Raw genomic sequence first — 22,179 nt, forward strand, 5'->3', positions numbered from 1 at the left:
ATCAAGATTTCAAAACCCACTTTGTCTTCTTTAAAGCTTCTTCAACCAACAAAGGTGGATTCTTCAATACTGTACCAAACCCTTTCAAATATCAGCCCTAGACTCAAATAAGGTTAGGAAATACTAATCCAACATTGGAAACTTCAAACAAAACATAAATCAACAAATTCATTTCAGCAAATTTCACAAAAATGAATTTGAACAATTTTTTTGTAACAAACCCAAGAATTGAATCGTGAGAACGAATTTAATCCAATATATAATACAAAATGATGTAATTATCACCAGAGGAATCACAACCAATGCAGAAACAAAAGTAAAGATAGAAGAAGAGACACAGGATAAGAAGAATTGGCAACTAAAGGATGTATCAAATCCAATAACCTCTAACTTAGATCCTTCCAAGCACCTAATCTGGATAAATAGATAGACAGAAGAAAATGAAATCAAAAGAAACATAAAGGTATGCTAAACATAAGGAAATCAAGAACCTAATATTTACAAAGAACTTAAGGAAATTGATGTCCTAAGCAACCCTGTATATAAACAAGGTTAAACAAAAGCTCTACCAAGCTTTCAAATACTCATACAACGCGTTGACGTTTACAAACACAATATTTAAAATAGTTTAACTCTAAAATGAAACCTAAGACACATATATATAATTTTATGCATTATAACATACATGTACCCAACAAAGACCTGCAATGGCCAATGGGCGAGCTATGTCAGGAACACGCAATCTTCTTGGCTCGTCGATAAGTCGACTATCTACACTTCTCCTCTGGTTCCTCCCTTGATGGATACTGTAACTTTTCACGTTTATGGGGTAAATAAGCGATGCGCCGAATTTTATCCATGCTTAATGAATGGGCAACCTGATCTTGTAGCTTATTGTATCAGTTGGTGATCCTGAACCCCTCGCCAAAGGGCTTTGGCGAGTTACTCGAAGTGTCTTTAGCGCACCGAATGGATCACCTTTTTCACTTGATTCTGATTGTTTCTTTAAGACTCCCCAAGATCCAAGCTATCATCCAAGCATTTTTGTACTCAACTTGGAGTTCCTTCAAGGTGCATATGTTCCCATGCAAGTCATGGAACCCCCTTCTTGGCATATATACTTGCCAAACAGCCTCCATCCTTGTGAACGATCCATCAATACGTTAAAGTTTATGAATGGATAGCCTAGAGGTTATTTGTATTACATCACTTACTCTCAATTAATGATATCCAGGTCTGAGGACTATCTTAGAAAAACAAGCGTCACCCTTAAGTTTATCGAAGAGATCATGAATTCTCGGAAGATGACACTTATTCTTGATATTAAACTTTTTTAATTGTAATGTATACACATTCTAAGTGAACCTTCTTTCTTCATCACCAATAAGACCAGAGTGCCTCAAGGTGAGACACTTGGTCGAATGAATCTTTTATCAAATATATCTTTCAATTTCTCTTTTAACTATTTTAACTGCTCTTTTAACTATTTAAACTCAAATCGAGCCATTGGATATGGTGGAATAGAGATAAGACGAGTATTACAAAGAATATCTATATCAAAGTCTATTTCTCTTAGAAAGGACTCTGGGAATATCATCAATACTCACCCACAACTTGAATTGACTGAATAGGTGGTGTTTCAACACTAGAGTCATTCACTCGGACGAAACTAACTTTCTCACCTTATGTTACAAAATAAGATTATTGACACCCAATTTTGGTCTAACATTTTCAAAATTCGTAACTTTTATGTTTTATTTATTTAATCGTTTAAAATGAATATTTTATAATTTTAAATAAGTTTATCGGTAATTATCCTTATTCATCAAAATTTAGGATTTTTTATCAGTTAATTTTAATTACATTAATTTTGTCAGAAATGGTTGAAGATGTTCAAATATATTCAATTTTGATTAAATCGTTATTTTTGTTAAATTGAACTTTTTACATGTCATTAGTTACATTTAATATATTTTATAGTATTCATTTTATTCGTTACATTTGTTAATATTCATTTTGATATTTTGCACAGTTTAGCATACTGATATATTTTATTAGCTAGTGGTTTTAATCCATAGTTTTAAGATAGTGGTATTGTATTATAAGTGGTTGTAAATTTTTCTATTTAACTTATTTCTTAGTGATTAAGTTTGGGGTGGTGAAACATTTTTAGATTAGGTTGAAAATTTTCAGATTTTTATTAAAAGAAGGATTCACTATTCATTACTTTTCCGATCACCACCACGCCAGATTCAGGCCAGCCTCCGGCAACCAAAAACCCATTATTATTTTCACTTTCTCTTGGTAGATCCTTTATTTTCTCATTCATTATTTCGACCCCAAATACAGCAGAAAACACCACCAAGCAACATCCAAATAAACCCTGGACTTGACCTATTTCATATTTTTGGCAAACTTGCGATTAACACTGAATAAACAACAACTGAACAATGAACAAAAACAACAACCAAAGCACCATTATTTCCGCCAAAACCACCATCCAAGCCGCAGTTCCCATCTTCTCCAAGAGATTCTCTTTACCGGTAGATCCAAACAACAACAACAACTCGAGGGAACAAACAAACAACCATCTTACCACGACTCCATCTCCTAGGAGAACGGAACACAATCAGTGAAATATGAGCTTCGACGAACAACAATAAATTAACCGTGAGAACATCCAGTGAACCAGCGAGCTTGAAAGCTTGCAAGACAACAATTTGGTCGATCAACAACACCAACAACCAAGGGTGAAACATTTGGTCTTATCGAAAAAGATTTGAATCTCCAAATCCATGTTTATTCTCTTTTCTTCACTAATATCATTTTTTTTCTTTTGTTTTTTTGTGCAAGTAAATAGATAGATTAATAGGAAAAGGCATAAAGTGAAAATTGTTGTTATCTCCAATTTTTAAAAGGACACCTTAACTTTGAAATCATCCTATTGCCCCATTAAACAATTTTAAACAGATGTCGTTATATCATTTTTCGATCAACCCAAAATTTTAGGAAGCAAGTGTTTTCATACACCAATCATTACACGAGACATGATAATTTAATTAAAATGTATATTTTTTTTTTAAGTTTTTTTTTTCTTCACCTGCCACCCTCACCCCTCACCCACATTAATTTGATAATACAATTAATTATTTTTCTAAGAAAATTTAAAATTTTTAAGGTACCATAAACTATTCTTGTTCATATAACTTCAAATTTATAAATAATAATTTTAAAAGAATCAATGAATTCTCCAAAACATGACAGAACTTAAATCGGATAAAAACATTATATGATATTATCTAATCATCTTGAAATCTTATGGGTTTATCAAACGAAATGTAAGAAAATATTTACATAAAATTTTAAAATTAAAAAGTGTAAAACTAATAAAATTAAAACAAGGAAGGTGAAGTTGTAGTAAACATGGTGGCATTGAAAGTGAGAAGTCTCAATGGAGCTGAATGAATTTTTGAAGAAGAAAGAAGAAATAAAGAGAAAAAAAGAAAAAATAAAACAATTAATATAATAAAAAATATAAAGGAAATATATTTTATAATAAAATATTTGTAAAAATAAAATTATATTATTTATTTCAGGTTGCTCACTCTCTTCGAGATACTGTACATCACTTTCAATGTCAAGTGGACAAAATATGATATAATAATGTTAGTTTGAAATTCTTTAGTGGGATGATAAGACGGTTGCAAAGTTCAAGTGTCTTTTTGAAAATTCGAGACAACTTTAGTGGTGACTTTATTTATTTTTCCTTATGTTGTTGGGTTCTTGTTTACTAAAATATTTGTGCTTTTAATATATTTTTTCTAATTCAGAAAGTAATATTGTTAGTAGATTGTTTTTTTTATTCAAACATTATATATTACTATTGTTGTTAGTGTTACTATTTCATCATTTACGTTAGGAGTGAAGGATAGTATTTTCATTGTTGTTGTTGCCTTAATTTTAATGGTGGTTGTTAGTCAATATTGTTAATCTTTCATTAGTCTCCTAAGTTGTTATTGTTATTTGATTATGAGTTTCTGAATGACTTTATGTTGATTGTTCTTATTTTTTCAAATGTTGGATTTTAGATGATTAGAGAAAAATTCACAAATGAAAAAAATCTATCCGTTGGTTTTAGTGGTCTCCCTATTGTAAAAAATGGAAATTTAGTTTATGTTTATATATTTTATGTATGTTAAAATTACTCAATGAGGAAGTTATCATCGATTTCCAAGGCCTCCAATGTTAATAAGACGGATTTGTATTTTGAAGCTATTATATGAGTTATTCAATTTTATAAATATTTATTTATTACTAACACTTTTACTAAGTGCGTTTATAGGTACCTCGGAGCCATTTCCCATTGAAGTTATTCAAAAGGAGTTCAAATTATGTTTTTCAATTCATTATTTTGTATATATTGGTGTTAGGATAACCTTAGGTCGATCCTTACATTATTATTTTATTTTATAATTTGTGTATATTGCATGTTGATTTTTCTTGTATATATTTTTTTATATCATCCTCAATTTGAAAAAAAAATGAATTCAGTAGGACCCACAATTATTGATTTCGAAGAATGTCTAATACCTTCCCTTCTAAATAACTTGAACCCCTTACCTAGAATCTAATGGTTTAGTGGATCATTTAATTGGTTTCCTATTTTTAGGTGGCGACTCCTTCAAAAATTGTTTATTCTTAAAATTCTTTTAAAATGAGTTAATTAACTATTTTTTGAGTCACCAAGATGTTTCTCCTTATTTTAATAAAGAAGGGATGTAAATAAAAACGACTCTTAAGCGATGTTTAACCACTCCACTCTATAACTGGCTCATTACGAAATGGGAACAGAACTACTCGAGTTCTACAATCAACTAAGGCATACCAGGAATGAAGTCAGTCCATCACAAGAATAATATCAAATTCAACCATGTCTAAATCGACTAAGTCAGTCAGGAAGTCCTTGTAATTGACATAAATGGCACAATCACAATAAACTTTTTCAACTAGAATAGACTCACCAACCGGCGTAGAAACATTGATGGGCTCAATAAGTTGTTCAAGAATAATATTGAACCTCATAGCAACATATGGAGTAACAAAATATAGACTCGCACCTAGATATAGGAATTCATATATATCAAAAGTAAAGAGTTTGAATATACCATTGACTACATCAAGTGAATTCTCTTGCTTTTGGTGGTTGGTGATAGAATACAGATCAATCGCCCCTATGCATGTCCCTGAAGTAGCTCCTCTAGGTGCAGCTCTGTCTGGCGGTGCTGATGAAAAATATTGGGCTCTATTTCCCTCATTGTCACTAACTTGTTTGTTCTTAGGGGACTCTCTCATGAAGTGATCATTCTGACCACAGTTGAAACAACCAGTGCAGCCTTAACGACACACTCATAGGTCATTCCTACCACAGTTAGCACATGCAGGAATACTATTACCTCCTTGTGCCAACTACCTTCAGATAATTGGTTCGCATTACTCTTCTGCTGCCCGGACCCATTGCCTATTGTGTTAGACTTTGTTCAAAACTCATCTCTATCTCTCAGCTTATCATCCTCAACCTATTGCACATGGATAATCACTCCTACTATATTCATGTCCCCTATAAACATCACATCCTTACTCCTACTATGTCCATGTCCCCTATAAACATCACATCCTTACCCTCTTTTCTAGACGAACGAGATAATCCAAACATGAACAATCTCATCCTGGTTCTAATGTCAGCAACATCTCAGGAACATAGTGGTACAGTTGAGTGAACTAAAGTCTATACTCATGCATACTCATGGATTCCTGCTTAAGGGTGAGTAATTCCCTTATATTTTCCTCTCTCAATTCACAGGGAAAGAAACGCCTCGTGCAAGGTAGTCTCAACGATAAGGACACTAATGCAACTGCTTGTGACCCCAATTTTTTTGGGGCCCCCATTTTCTCTGAAAGATGTATATATGCTGTTAACAAAAATTTCATTTATTCGAAAAAAAATGTATAGAAAATATAATTGATAATTTAAATATTGTCTAGTTGATTGTAGTATAATTTTTCTAGATTCTTATGTGGCTAGTTAATTGTAGTATCGTTTCTAGTTTCGCATGTGACTATCTATTTTTATCATCCAGCTCATTTATATTCTAATGATTATCATGAACAAACAAAATTTTGTTCTTATACTTACTTCTCTTTATTCTCCTTTCATTATTTTTTTCTTTTATTAAATATTGTGAAGTCTCTCAAATGTGTAAACATTCTACATTATGTAAAATCTATTGTTGTGTATTTATAAAAAGATCAAATTTTTTTTTTGCGTCTTATTCAAATTTAAAGCACTAAAAATAATCAACGTTATTTTAATATTATCTGACAACTTATCAAATTCATAGCATTAGTATTTCAGTGTCATCGTATTTTTAAAAAAAAATTAGTCATGTTATTATTTTAACTTTATATTATATAATTCTCATTCAAAATTCACATTTTTTGAATTCTTACCTCATAATGTCTAACATATATCTTGCATCTCCATACCTCATTTGTAGGATTACACTAAGTATGTTATACTTATTCAATTTATATTTGTCAACTAAAAATAATAGGGCCTCATTATAAAATTTGGATTTAGGCCCCCATACTTGTTGAGACGGCCATGGCCCCATGAAGGCCTCCTTGAACACAACATAACACACAATTGGTTCACCCTCACCTCTAATCTTCTTCCATTAATCGTACCATACTCTAGATTCACCCTTTAGTTGGTATGCATCTAGTTCCACTGACTCAGCATCAACAACATGCATCACCACAACTTTTTTCTGCAACTCTTCCACAATACAATGTTTTTTAGAACCTCAGTGAAACTTGAACTTATGAAGTCTAGAGATTTCATCCTTAAGAACTCATGGATTCTTGATGTAACAGCCACCTCCTATTGATTCCCTCTCTACTGACAAGCTTGGTTTCCACCAATTTACTCAACTTCTGAATAGCATTCCGGAACTCAATATTAGTGAATTCTCCTTAGGGTTTCACTTCTGGTGCACTTGGGACCCTTTTATCTTAAGGATGAACACTCCTACTAGTAGGATTAACTCGAACATCTCTACATTGAGGCACGACCCACAAGATACACAAGCACGAATTATAAAGAAACATTTATATAGTTGATATTTATCGCACAAAAAAAAGGATGAAAGAAGAAATATAGTTGGGAGCCTCCTCATCATGCATCTGGCACACTTCACATCAATAAATGGACTATACAGATATGACTTCGTATACACCTTGGGAATCTTGAACGTGGTGCAGTGATACCATGTTTGTCAAGCCCCAAGACAATATCCTAGGCATGGTCGGCACTCGAGAACCATTTCTTGTCTCAAGCGAACCCTTGGCCAAGCTCAACTCTCAGCGGAAGACTTACTCAAAAAACATATGAACTCAAAAGTAAAATTTACTCAACTCTCTCAAAATATAAGATCAAAATATTTTTAAAATAGAACATTCACGGGCCAAAACAGGCACTCCAGTCTAGAACATAACAACTGAAATAAGCAAAACTCATGAACTACTACCATTTATCTATGTATGAAGCATCTAATACTATGAGGATACCGGGATAAAACCCCTGATCATCCTAAAACACTAAAATAGATGAAGATAAATAGGGGATCCTCCAGATGCAAGGAGGACCACAAAACAACTCAAGAACTCGATTGAATTAATGAAGCGCTTGTTAATGGTCATGTTTATTGTATATGCATCATGAAGTGATGCATGCCAAATGTTTCCAGTACATGGAATGTACGAGCATGTAAGGGGAAAATTGAACATAACCTACAAGCTTGAACAATAAAAAGAAAGATACTCACCTCCACTATACTCAACTCAACCTCAACTCATGGAACTCAACTCAATGCAATATAAAATGACGATAAAAGTGCATTTTCTATAAAGCATTTAAAATATTAGATAACAACATAATATATTTAAAAATACAATAATAACTCAATATGTATGTAAGGATACAAAATAACTCTATTTGAGAGATTCTCTAAACAGCAACCATCACTATGAGCTATGTGATCATACAACGTCTCGCCCACAATGCCAGAACTCTTCGATATCTTGTCGGGGTATAGAACTCCTCAGCTAAATGGATGCTCTAAGATATTCTTAAAAAGAAATACGGAATCATCGAAAACGTATTGCCCTTTCCACCCACATTGTTTACATGGTTTATGGGGGTTATGAGTTATTTTACCTCTCCCCCATATCAGTGCTCAATATTAATCTCACAATATAACTTAACTAATATGTTTACAAACATTTCCTCATCCTCAACCTTTGAGATTATTACTCAAAAGGTTTTTTTAAAGAGATACTACTCAAAACTTCAAATGAACTCTTTCAGATATTGGTATTTTCTCTCATCTCACATGTAAAATATTTACTCTTGGAAATACCTAGTTCCTATATATCCTTTTAAAAAATGAAAATCAACTCTGCTCATCTTAAACTCAAGTACTCAAGTCCTAAAACATGCATCAAAAGATTTTAAGATTTCTCAAAATGACTCGACAGATTCTCAAGGACTTACATCTTAACTCTACCTTGAATTTAAATTATTTATTTAAGGGTTATGATTCACGTTATTAATAATTTCTTGAATCTTAGATGTAGTTACAGTAGTTAGAACCAATAGGAAGTAAAGATACTATCACAACCCAATCCTACACCCTGGACATGATAGAACTTGAGAATCATCGTTGGTCCCCAAGAAAACCCTCATATTGGCTGACTACAAGTGCAAGACTAAGTCAAGCATACCAAGATTAAAAACTGAATAAAAAATTATTGAACTCAATTACAAAACTTTAACTCAAATTAAAAACTTTGAATAAAAATAATATCTTCACCTCGCCATGACATAGGTAATTTAAGTCTTTAAAACATTTAATAAAATAAATGAACAGACTTTGAAACTACACTTTTAATCTATAAAGCCTCTAACTTAAAAATATGAAAGTCAGGACAAGACCCACAATGTCTTAACAACTAATATAACTGAAAGTGCAAGTGGAACCCTGTATAAGCAAGGAAGCTTACTATATGTAACTCGAACTCTACACGGTATCAACAAAGCACATGTTGATGATCTTGATTACATGTATCTTCATCGTGAAATAATGCAAGACAAATCGCTCGGTACATAGAATGTACGAGCATATAAGAGCAATTCTAAAGCATAAACATAAGCTTGAACTGGTGGAATAGAAACATACTTACCTCTTCTCAAGCATAGTTCAACTCAATGATAAGATATTCAACTCAGTGAAATAGAAGTCAACTCAATAATAAGATACTGCACTCTAGGTCGTCAACTCTGGATACTCAACTCAATATACGACAACGATAAAAGATGCAATATATGGGAAGTTTTGAAAATAGTAGATAACAACTCAATGTATTAGAACATGCAATGTAACTTTGTTTGTATGCAAAAAAAAATAAACTATGTGTTTATAAGAATAAAAAATATCTATGTTTTTATACAATTAAATATCTCTTTATATAAGAATATAAAATATTTGTGTGGGAGTTTCTCTAACAAAAAACCATCTCTATGAGATTAAGTGATGGTATAATGTTTCGCCTCACGCTTCTAGGTCCATCCTATAGATTGTTGGGGGTATAGAACCTAACTAACTAAATGTATCCACTGGTCTATGCTAAAATCATTAAGGATAAAGTGTGGCCCTTTTCTACCCATTCTAGCTACATGGTTTATGGGTGTTGTGAGTTGTCTGAACTCTCCCTCATATCTCCATATAAGTGCTCAATGTTACTCTCAAAGTATACTATCTTATATGTTTAAAAATATAACTTTTTCTATGGTTTTTATTATTACTCAAAAACTATATTAAAAGATCTCTTAAAAGTCAGTGTTTCCTCTCTTGGAAAACGGTGTTTTCTCTCTTGTTTAAATGTGAAAACATTTTGAATCTTGGGAACATTTAGTTCTGATATAACCTCTTGAAGAAATTATCTTCACTCTTAATGTAACAACCCTAAAAGAAATGGCTATGCTAAATAATGCTTAATGTATCTAGAATGCCTACGATTAGACCATGTTTACACAGATTGATGTGTGTAGAACCAGACCTCTGAACCCTTAAAACAGCCAATACAAGTAACTTGGGGAGTTAGTTGGGATAGGAAAGGTTGTGTCCATACATGTAGGGCTCTCGAATACGAAGATTTACTCGAAGGACTCTTTACCAGACTTAAAAAGGAAAAATCTTAGGTTTGGAGGGTCTAGGGGTAAAATGGTCTTTTTTCAGGCTAAGGGTAGAATCGTAATTACCCTAAATATATTTTTAACTATTAGATTAATAAGGTGGAGGGGTTTTTGGGATACAGGGCCGAAAATTGTCTCTTAGCGTGAAGTCTTGCTCCACCCCGGTTCGAACGTAGGTGGAATCAATGAATTAAATTTGCATTTAACTTAAGTTGGTAAATTAATGTAATTAATTAATATTTATTATTTATTACTTGATTTTTTTAAAAAAATAAAGGAAATCATATTTTTTTATCATTTCATAAAACCTTATTTGACTAAGTCCTAAACTAGACTCTTAAGCCTAATACAACTCTCACTCTCTCACGTCTATCTCCTCAACATTAACGGTCATTCTCTCTTCTTTTTCACATTGTCTATGCCAAAATAACATCAAGAACATAAAGATAAACCAGTTTCTTCACCCTTGAAGAACTCACCACGAAAGGTAAAAACAAAAAACGAAATCACTCACTTAGGCAAAGAGAAGGTTGTCCGTCGAGTTGGTGTTGAAATTTCGGTGTTGGACGTGTGTTTGAAGGAATTCTTTGGGAAGCGCATCGAGGTTTGAATGTCAAAAAGGCATAGGTTCTCTTCTCTCCTTGTCCCTTTCCCAAGAGACTCGTAAGGTTTAGAAGAATCTATTCCAAAAACTAGGGTTGTTCCCCATTGCATGTCCCTTTCACTAGCTCTCATTGAATCATAGTTTGGTTACGTTTGCTGGTAGAAAACTGGGGATGAAACTTGTTTTCGTGAAGATTATGCTTTTATATGTATGTTCGAAATTATGTGACTTATGTTAATGTTTTCTGAAAGTGTAACTACGTGTGTTTTGGTGTGTTGTCGTGGCTATTTGTCACAGTTTAGGACTTGAAATGACATGTTAGTTCTTTGTATTTCATGTACAAATGTTTATGTAAATCGTGATGTTCATATGAGATTAAATGTGGCTGAGTTGAGTAATAATCTCTTTGTTAAATGAATACATGAAAATGCACCTAAGAATGTATTAAATGAGCTACGAATTACCTATGAATTTACGTAAAAATGTTGTTGAAAGTGAGTTGAAAAAGTGATAAAAATTCCAGCAACTTGTAAGATTGGTTTAGGCTAAACATGGATGAACAAATCTGAAATTATAAATGAGTGAGAATTAGGTGAGGTCATTAGGGATCGAACCCGTAACCTCACCCAGGAAAAACACTATCAAACGTAAATGAAGAAATGGGGTTAAGGGGATTCAAACTTGGGTGCTCCTAGAGGAAAATAATGTATAAAAATAAATGAGAGGAGTGGGATTTGAACCTGCAACCTCTCCCTCAAGCTTAAGAAAAAAATTGAAAATAAAATAAATGTTAGGCGTGTGAATCGAACCACCGACCTCTAGGAGGAAAAGGAGAATTAAAAGATAAATAAAGTGAGGTTGTGGGGGTTCGATCCCAAACCCTCATGGTCAACTCAAAAAAAATTCAAGTAAAAAGAAATTAAAAAAATAAAAATAAAAAATAAAAGGGGTTATGGGGGCTCGATCCCGCAACCCCTCGGCCAAATATCAAAGGAAAAAAATTAAAAGGAACGAAGGTGTTGGGGCTAGATCTTGGGTCCCCAAACCGTGTGGACCAAAATAAAATAAAGTAAAAATGTAAGTGTTGTCCAAGGGATTCGAAGTTGGGTTCCCTTGCCCAAACTTTCGTATTGACACATAAGTCATATGTGAATAAATGTTCAACAAAATGCTACCTACATAGATCAGAATCGAGATCTTGGTATACATACAAGATGCATAAGTCTTGTACTACATAATATTAGGAAGATATGAATCACTTAAACGAATTATGATTGAAGCCTCATGGCTTGTATGTATAGACTTGTAAGTCTAGCATACATTAGAAGAAAGTGAACCTAAGATGTATGTAATGAAATGATGATATGAACAATGAAATGATGAAACCCTAGAAGGGTTAGGTAATAATGTGAAACACACTAAATGTCCAAGTGCATGGGCATATGATGAAATGAACATTCACGTAAAAAGGGGTGAGTAATTATGAAGAGCAAATGTGCTAATACTAATGATTGTGGTGACAACATGATATGAGGCTAATGTAAAAGAGGAGAGCAATCTCAAATGATCCTAAGTTAATGTTACAAAAACGTACTCACTATGAGAGTGTAAAGTTAATGAAGAGACGAGTCTCTATGAACACTTTAATGGAAGTATGTCCTCATACTGGAAGCCAGCTTTCATGATGTATGAGTTAAATATAATTGAACTTTATACTAAGCACAGATAGACTAGCTTTGAGTGGTGATGCCTTCTTTCGGGAAGGGAGGAGGTTCACTAACTCTCATGAGATGAGACTATTCGGCATGCCGGTTATAGGACTCCTTATATCTTCTAGTCTTTGAACCTATACTGCCAATATAAGGATCTGGCGGGGTTCAACTCCCATGTACGCTAGCATATTTTGGGTCACTTTGGCCGGTGATTCCACCACTTTTCGGTTTGGAGGAGACACTGGATTTCATGATGCTCACGTGATCTATGTCGGTTAAAGTTAAAGTTCCCAAAGAATGAATGAGGCCAGCCTCAAATGATGAACATAATGAAATGAATGATACGAAAGGTGTTAGGATAGGATAATCAAGAGGTGAGCTGTACTTAAGTAATGGCACAAGGTCACTCTTGATCATTGCATAGCGAAACCGATGAAAGTCTTAAACTACATCCTAGGTATAGCTGGTATTCACACTAGCCTATGAATGAAATTAAATAAAGTGTGTATGAATGAATGAAGCAGACTCTGTGTTTGCTAAATAAGGCTCCCTAGTTGGGTCCCATATGTTGAGCACTCATATTGGGAAGTCTTAATGTCAAGTCCATGATTCCAAGGTCTCATGGCATATGAATGAATGATTTGAAATATGTTATGTGCTATATGCAAAACGATATGTGCTATGTGTAAGATGTTATGTGCTATATGCAAAATGATATGTGCTATGTGTTGTGTGCAGTATGATAAGTATGATGATGCATGTTACTCTCATCGCATGACTTTCCTAATCAAAATTTGGAAAGTTCACTAACTTCCCTAATCCCATTTTGGCAAGTCAACTTACTTGACTTTCCATAATCATGTTGTTAGGAAAGAGTTGTTCTTACTCATGCATGTCCTTGGTGTGTTCTTACATATACCCATACTTATTAAATGTGTGTACTAATCCAATATGATTCTACAATTTTTGGTGCAGGAACAGGTGGACGCTAGAGCTTACAGATTGACGTTGCAGCTATCCGTACATGGATCTTTCATCCGGACATGGTAGGCCCTCATAATTTCAAGGATGTCTACCATAATTATCTAGATTAGGTGTAGTTCATAGCTAGAGGAGCATGTTCCACTAGTGTTTCTTTCCACTTTCAATTCAGAATTTGTATTGGTACCTTTTGGCAAGAATACGTTTAATGCAATTATGAATTGTTTCTTTCATTTGATTATCTCTATATTAGATGGTTGATTTGTAAACGCCTATGATGTTAAGTTTAAAATGTTTAGCATGAAATAATAAAACAAAAAGTTCAAATTTTCTTCTAAAATTAACCTAGATGAAATAAGAATGACGTATGTAGTCTTGTCTGCGACCTCTGAGTGGTCAACGATGCAAGTCTTCTGGGGTCTAGATTTTGGTTGTGACAATGTTGGTATCAGAGTGCTAGGTTAAATTCCGAGGTTAATAAAATAAAATCAACAACATTGATTAGTTTCTAAGTCATGGTAGTGAAGTGCAACACTATCCTGATTTAGAGACTGCATGATGCGTACGAAAATTTCCCTTATTCTAATCTTATTGTGTCTTTCCTAATGTCTGATTTTCTTGGTTTTATGAGCGTATCTAACATCAATCCTTGTTGTTTTTCAGAAAATGAATACTAGGAGAACAATTGGTCAAAGGAGAGGAGGAGCAGCTGCTGAGGTCAATCAGGTTCCACCCCAGGCTTCTCCAGAAGGAATGGCTATGCTGGTTAACCCTGCTGGGCTGACTGATGCTCGGGTGAGGGCATCTCTGGCCCAGATGACACAGGTCATCACTATGCAAGCCCAGGCCATAACTGACCAGGTCAACCGGTAGAATGTTAAGAGGGAGAACCCACATATTTACAGTATGGCTGACAGGCAGAGATACTTTACGAGGATGAATCCTCCTATTTTCACAGGGTCTAATACTTCAAAAGATCCTCAGGAGTTTGTGGATGAGGTGCATAAGATTTTTGGTGGCTTGGGGGCCGAAGATACTGAGAAAGCAAAGTTGGCTTCCGATCAACTCAAGGATGTTTCACACACTTAGTGCAAGATGTGGCAAGACAGCCAAGTTTTGGATGGAGTTCCGGTCACTTGGGAGCTGTTTAAGACAACCTTTCTGGAGAGATTCTTTCCCAGAGATATGAGGGAGTCCATGGTTGATGAGTTTATCAACATTAAGCAGGAATCCATGACAGTCAGGGAGTATTCCCTGAAGTTTGTTAAACTATCCTGGCATTCTACTTCCCTTGTATCTAGAAAAAGGGATGAGATGAGTAGGTTCCTAACAGGAATCAACAGAGATCTGGAGGAGGAGTGTCAGTCTGCAATGCTCCACGATAATATGGACCTCTCCAGGTTGAGGGTACATGTCTAACATGTAGAGGACAGACGAAATAAGAGAGGCTTACATGATGCTAGGAGGCCTAAGCCTCAAGATCAGGCAGGTCCTAATAATGAAGGCATCAGAAACAACTTTGGTGTCCATGAGCATCCCATATACAAAAAGGCGTAACAGATTTTAGGGAACTCTAACTCTCAGAGGAGTGCAGCATCTAGAGGAGGCAGACCCGAGCTCAGGAAGGGAAATGGAGATGAGATGCAGCGTCCCATAAAGGACTTTGCTAAGTGTGGTTGTTCTCACAGTGGAGAGTGCAGACAGGGCACTAATGCCTGCTTCGGTTGCGGTAAGAGCAGACAAATGGTTAAGGACTGCCCACGGAAAAAAGGTCAGGTTGTAAGTAATGCTCAGCCTAGGCCTAATCCAAAGGATGCAGCAGCATCCGAGCCTCCTAAGAGGAATAGGTTCTATGGCCTAAAGGGCATGGAGGAGCAGGAGAAGTTTGTTGATGTGGTCACAGGTATGCTACAAGTATTCTCAACTTCTGTTTATCTTTTACTTGATCCAGGGTCTACACTTTCCTTTGTAACTTCTTTGCATTTTCTCACTTTTGAGATTTTTCCTGAAGTTTTGCATGATCCAATAGCGGTTAGTACACTTTTAGGAGGAAATGTAAGAATTGATAGAGTATACAAGGATTGCCCACAGTTTTATGATGTAAGACTATGTGTGCAGACTTGGTTGAGTTACCAATGCATGATTTAGATGTTATTCTTGGCATGGACTGGCTTCATAGTTGTTATGCTTTCATGGATTGTCATAGTACCATGTGGACCAAAATAAAATAAAGAAAAAATGTAAGTGTTTTCCAAGGGATTCGAAACCGGGTTCCCTTGCCCAAAATTCCGTATTGACACATAAGTCATACGTGAATAAATGTTTAACATACCTCTGCCTACATAGATCGGAATCGAGATCTTGTCATACATACAAGATGCATAAGTCTTGCACTACATAATCTTAGGAAGATATGAATCACTTAAACGAATTATGATTGAAGCCTCATGGCTTGTATATATATACTCATAAGTCTAGAATACGTTAGAAGTAAGTGAACCTAAGATGTATGTAATGAAATGATGATATGAACAATGAACTAATGAAACCCTAGAAGGTTTAAGTAATAGTGTCAAACACACTAAATATTTGAGTGCATTGGCATATGATGAAATGAACATTCACGTAAAAAAGGGTGAGTAATTATGAAGAGCAAATGTGCTTATACTAATGATTGTGGTGACAACATGATATGAGGCTAATGTAAAAGAGGAGAGCAATCTCAAATGAGCCTAAGTTAATGGTACCAAGACTTACTCACCTATGAGAGTTTAAAGTTAATGAAGATAAAAGTCTATATGAACACTCTTATGGAAGTATTGAGATTACCACACATAATACTAATGATGATATGAGAAATCTTCTATTGAGCCATGATGTCCTTATACTAGAAGCCAGCTTCCATGACGTATGAGTTGAATATAATGGAACTTTATACTAAGCACCGATAGACTAGCTATAAGCAGTGATGGCTTCTTTCGAGAAGGGCAGAGGTTCACGTAACTCTCATGATATGAGATTGTTCGACATGCTGGGTATAGGTCTCCTTATATCTCCTAGTCTTTGAACCTATACTGCTAATATAGGGATCTGGCGAGGTTCAATTCCCATGTACACTAGCATGTTTTGGGTCACTTTGGCCGGTGATTCCACCTCTTCTTGGTGTGGAGGAGACACTAGATTTCATGATACTCACATGATCTATGTCGGCTAAAGTTAAAGTTCCCAAAGAATGAATGAGGCCAGCCTCAAATGATGCACATAATGAAATGAAAGTTACTAAAGGTGTTAGGATAGGATAATCAAGAGGTGAGCTATAATTAAGTAGTGGCACTAGGTCATTCTTTATTATTGCATAGTGAACCCGATGAAAGTCTTAAACTACATCCTAGGTATAGTTGGTATTTACACTAGCCTATGAATGAAATGAAATGAAGCACGTATGAATGAATGAAGCAGACTCTGTGTTTGCTAAAGAAGGGTCCCTAGTTGAGGTCCCATATGTTGAGCCCTTATTTAGGGAAGTATTAATGTCAATTCCATGATTCCAAGGTCTCATGGCATATGAATGAATGATAAGAAATATGTTATGTGCTATATGCAAAACGATATGTGCTATGTGTAAGATGTTATGTGCAATATGCAAAACGAAATGTGCTATGTGTAAGATGTTATGTGTTGTGTGAAGTATGATAATTATGATGATGCATGTTACTCTCATGGAATGACTTTCCTAATCAAAATTTGGAAAGGTCGCTAACTTTACTAATCCCATTTTGGCAAGTCCACTGACTTGAGTTTCCATAATCATGTTGTTAGGAAAGAGTTGTTCGAACTGATGCATGTCTTTGGTGTGTGCTTGTATATACCCATATTTAGTTCAAGTGTGTATTAATCCCATATAATTCTACAATTTTAGGTGCAGGCACAGGTGGACGCTAGAGCTTACAAGTTGACGTTGTAGCTATCAAGACGTGGAGCTTTCATCCGGACTTGATACGCCCTCATGCTTTCGAGGATGTCTATCGTTATTATCTAGCTTAGGTGTAGTCCATAGCTAGCGGAGCATGTTCCACTAGTGTTTCATTCCACTTTCATTTCAGACTTTGTATAGGTGCCTTTTTTGCAAGAATTTGTTTAATGCAATTATGAACTGTTTCTTTCATTTGATTATCTCTATATTAGATGGCTAATTTTTGAATGCCTATGATGTTAAGTTTAAAATGTTTAAAATTAAATAAGAAAACAAAAAGTTCAAATTTTCTACTAAAATTAACCTAGATGAAATAATAATAACGTATGTAGGCTTGTTTGCGACCTCTGAGAGGTCAACGACGCAATGTCTCGTCTAGGGTCTAGATTCTGGTCGTACACTCAATCTTACTCAAACAAATGTTCAAGTCTTTAAAATTTGTAAAAGTCTTATCAAAATAAGGTTCATGTCGAATTATGGACATCTACGAATAAGTCCAAGGTTTTCAATAACCATACATAGAACTCAATACTTGGAACTAAAGAACTTCAATGATAATTCTCATCTCAAGGCTGCTCGACTTATAGTGTTCATGCGGAATTATGGGCATGAACTACTCAACTCAAAGATTTCATGAGTAACGTGAAATAGTCCCATAATTAGAAATAATCTTAGAAAAGGGGGTTAGGAACTCAATAATCAAGACGTTAATCAACTTATGGAGTTCATGCAAAATTTATGGGCATGAACAACTCAATCAAGGGGCTACATAACAATATGGAAATTGTGTATACTAGTTTTCTCATTCTCATACTTACTTCCTCAATACTTATCTCAAATCTATTGTTGATATAAAAGGATCCACAATTGCACTCAAAGACTTACATGAAGTCTACTCTTAACTCTCTCTTGAATTTCGATTATGAATTCAAGAGTTATGGTTCATGATATGAAAGTTCCCGATGATACTGTAGACTCATGAATACATTGTCCTCACTCTCCATATCACTTATTGATTCTTCAAAAAAGTTATTAGAAGTTGTACAACACTCCTCTAAAAAAACTCAAAGGGACTTTATTAAAATGTTCGGAAGAACTCTCAAGGATTCACTCTTAACTGTACCTTAAATTTGACTTATGAATTCAAGTGATAAATAATTTCTCGGTGTTTAGAAGTACTTTAATGTTTTTATAATCGAAGGAGAGTAAACATACCCTTTGAAAGAGCTCAAACGGATGAAACGATGAAGAACGAGTGGGGCAGGCAACCCTGGCGTACTAAGTGCTGTGGGAGCCATCCCCTAAAATATATATAATTATTCTTGTAGTAATAAATCGGGTGGCTCTCCATCCATCCCTATCATATTGGTGGCACGTCGCCCCAAGCGCCGCCAAAAAACCGGATGACTTTCTTTGCTCATTTTCTCACCCTAGTTAACCTAGATTCGAAGGGTTTCTTCCTCAATCACTTTGATTCAGTTTATCAACATAATTACAAACCAATATACTCAATAAACCCCTCAAAACACTCACTGTCATCTCAATAAATCATCAAACCCCAACAAAACAAGTCTTAGAATGAAACATCAAAAACATAAATATTTCAATCTTTATGGGCAAATTAGAATATGACAATCATGTTTGGAATGTGGTTTAATGAACCCAAAAAATATGGAAACTTACATACCTCTTAGGGATAAGACCCATGGAAAAAATCTGCAACAAAACTGAAGAACCTCGATAAAAGTCTTGACCCTTTCCTCTTTTCTCCTCTTTTCTCTTCTTGAATTCTCAACTAAAACCCTAGGCGTAGATTAGGATTATAAAGCCAAACATAATAGGATTATACCCTTACTAAAAATGAAATAAATCTGATTTGATAAGCAAAGACCAAAAATACCCCTCACTATTTTCAGGTAACATTACTTAATTGTACATCTTGACTTCGAAAGGTCATATATGACTCATTTGAATCCGAAACATAACAAACTCGTTGGAAATATAATTTAAATAAATTTCATTAGATATATTTTACACAACCTAATTAATTATTTACTAAGAGTTACGGTCATTTGAAGTTGACCTAGAACTCATAACTTAAGCATAACTTGCAAAATTTAAGATTTTGCTATTTCTAATTTAGTTCTTTTTGGAACTCAATGTGCTACATCTAGTGACCTTAACACTTACAAAAAATTTAATTTCCTTGGTGAAATACTAATTACTATGAAAGATAGTCCGGGTCTTAGCTCAAAAAAGTTTAGGATTTTATAGGTACTATTACACCCCGAGAGCACCCTGTAGACATGAGACAGCATACAAGACTCCAAAGAGTCTCATACAAGCCTTGTAGAATTAATCACATTTGATTATAAGGAAAATGTTACATAATTAAAACTTTTTATTTAAAAACCATACACTTCAAAAACGCACCATTTAAAAATATAACTGAAGTCTACCATCTCACGTAGCCATCTAAACAGGACATTGGAATCTAAAGATAAGGTCAAGACACTTTACAATCAAAACTCTTAAAATAAACTAGACATAATATATTACTAATGAAAGATCATAACCTTCTAAACACTTGTCCTCGAATTATGAGGACATACCACTTAGTCTTGAAGAACTTCTTCCAAGCCCTTGATCTAGAGAACTCTATCACTTGTTGAAACCTACACTTTTATAGTAATGTAAAAGAAAATATGGGTTATCACAATTGAGTAGTAAGTATGGAAGCCATGCATAAAATCCTTAAAACATGCATAAAAGGGACATTTATTTGAAACCATGCTATATGCAACTTTTGAACATCATCTTAAGAGATTAGAGAATCACAAGTCATAAGCAACTCACATATAGTTCATCAAAGCACATAGGATAGAACAATCACCATAAGCATAGTCTCTAATCATAGTCATAATGCAAATATCAATCATCATAACACATAATAAAATAACCACATAAGTAACCTTAGGTTGCACTTGTGTCATGTGTAGATAAAGCCCCATAACCCCATCTACACTAAGTACCACATTCGGATGACCATATTCATACTTATCATACATTAGTCTAATACCTAGTTCTTACACATAGTAAAGAGACATTTATAATAACTACATGTCAATGAATGTCAATCATAACACTATGTCAATTCGAGCAATGCATTAATTCATAATCCCTCATAATAAGATGAAACTACATCATGCCTACTTTAGAAGTATACTTGTGTCATGCATGAGTAGCATCCCATAATAATCCCTCATACTAAGTAAGTCATCTCTAGGATTCAGTAGTCATAGTTCATGCAGCATATTCATATCATACATATATGGATTCACACATATTCATATCATAAGGAAATCATATGATAACCCCTTTACAAGTCTAATTGTGCAATGTATAAGTGAATTCCCATGCCCCCACTCATACTAAGGCCTCATTTGTTTCCATTAACATTAAGAGGTCTAAATCTGAATACACATCTGAATATTAACATTCACATTAAGATCTAGGTGTTTTGATTTGAATACATATCTGAATATTAAGATGTGGTCTCTAAATCTGAAAATTACATAATTTATACTATTTATATTTAATATCTGAATGTGAATGTTAAATTGAACATTAGATTAGTAAATTATTATAAAAATTCATTTAAATAAAATATATTACTTCTGATAAAAAAATTAAAAGTGTAATAATCATGATTTGGAGTACTATTTTTTCATTCAACAACCTTGATAAACAACAATACACAAAGAATATTATTGCAACCAATTTTCTTGAAACACGTTAAGAAAAGAAAACTATAACTATAAAAAAATACTTGAACGGATTGATGAAAACTTACAGTTCAAGAGGGAAAAAATGGTGTTAAATTGAGAAAAGAGAGAAAGAAAATTTTTAGTTATGAGATAAAAAGGCACGCCCAAAGAAGAGAAGCGGTGATTTATTATTTGATAACTTATTAAATAAGTCTGAATGTTTGTAAGAGTTTCCTACAGATCTGATTCATTCAGACCTCTTCAAACCCATCAAGAGGTTTTTTGAAAAAATAAAACAAATGAAATGAATGGGATGAATCTGAATGATTCAGATTCATACCTAACAACTAAATGTACTTAATGGGTTGAATATGATTGATTAATATTCATGCCTCGATTAAGTGAAAACTAATGAGTCCTAAGTAAATCTCATTACAAAGTCACAAGCATAGCTCACATTTATAATCATGTTCATATTCATAGTTCATAGACATAAATCATATTCATAGTACATAGACATAATTCATATTCATAACACGTAGACTTACTTCATATTCATATTACAAGACATAAGAGAAACACACTATGACTACTCTCTAAGTACACTTGTGTCATGTATGAATGGCATCCCATACTACCATTCATACAAAGTAGACCCTTTTAAGGAACCATAGCACATAACTCACTTCGATATTCATAATTCATGTTTTTGTTCATTAGAGGGAATATAGCCTTAACCGACATAGACCATGTGAACTACAACAAATTCGGTGTCATATAACCCCACACCAAAAGAAGGTGTCCTACTTGTCTAAGGTGTAACTAGACAG

At 34.1% G+C, this 22,179-nt stretch overlaps 1 protein-coding gene across 1 annotated transcript; it reads left to right on the forward strand.

Moving 5' to 3' along the window:
• Window positions 1–14,704: 14,704 nt before the first annotated feature.
• On the forward strand, window positions 14,705–16,809 carry LOC104647104 (uncharacterized). The gene is made up of 4 exons (XM_069296693.1): window positions 14,705–15,016; window positions 15,170–15,512; window positions 15,561–15,709; window positions 16,696–16,809. Exons 1-4 carry the CDS (start codon window positions 14,705–14,707, stop codon window positions 16,807–16,809), a joined length of 918 nt encoding a protein of 305 aa, XP_069152794.1.
• Window positions 16,810–22,179: the final 5,370 nt, after the last annotated feature.

Source organism: Solanum lycopersicum, chromosome 4 (assembly GCF_036512215.1).
Source record: "Solanum lycopersicum chromosome 4, SLM_r2.1".
NCBI classification, from domain to species: domain Eukaryota; kingdom Viridiplantae; phylum Streptophyta; class Magnoliopsida; order Solanales; family Solanaceae; genus Solanum; species Solanum lycopersicum.

Excerpts from the sequence above, each read along its gene's own strand:
- LOC104647104 (XM_069296693.1), top strand. The coding sequence starts at position 14,705 with ATGTGGCAAGACAGCCAAGTTTTGGATGGAGTTCCGGTCACTTGGGAG. Across the intron at positions 15,017-15,169 it reads TGGACCTCTCCAGGTTGAGG|ATTTTAGGGAACTCTAACTC; the intron begins GTACATGTCTAA and ends AAGGCGTAACAG. Across the intron at positions 15,710-16,695 it reads ATTGCCCACAGTTTTATGAT|GGATCTGGCGAGGTTCAATT; the intron begins GTAAGACTATGT and ends CTGCTAATATAG.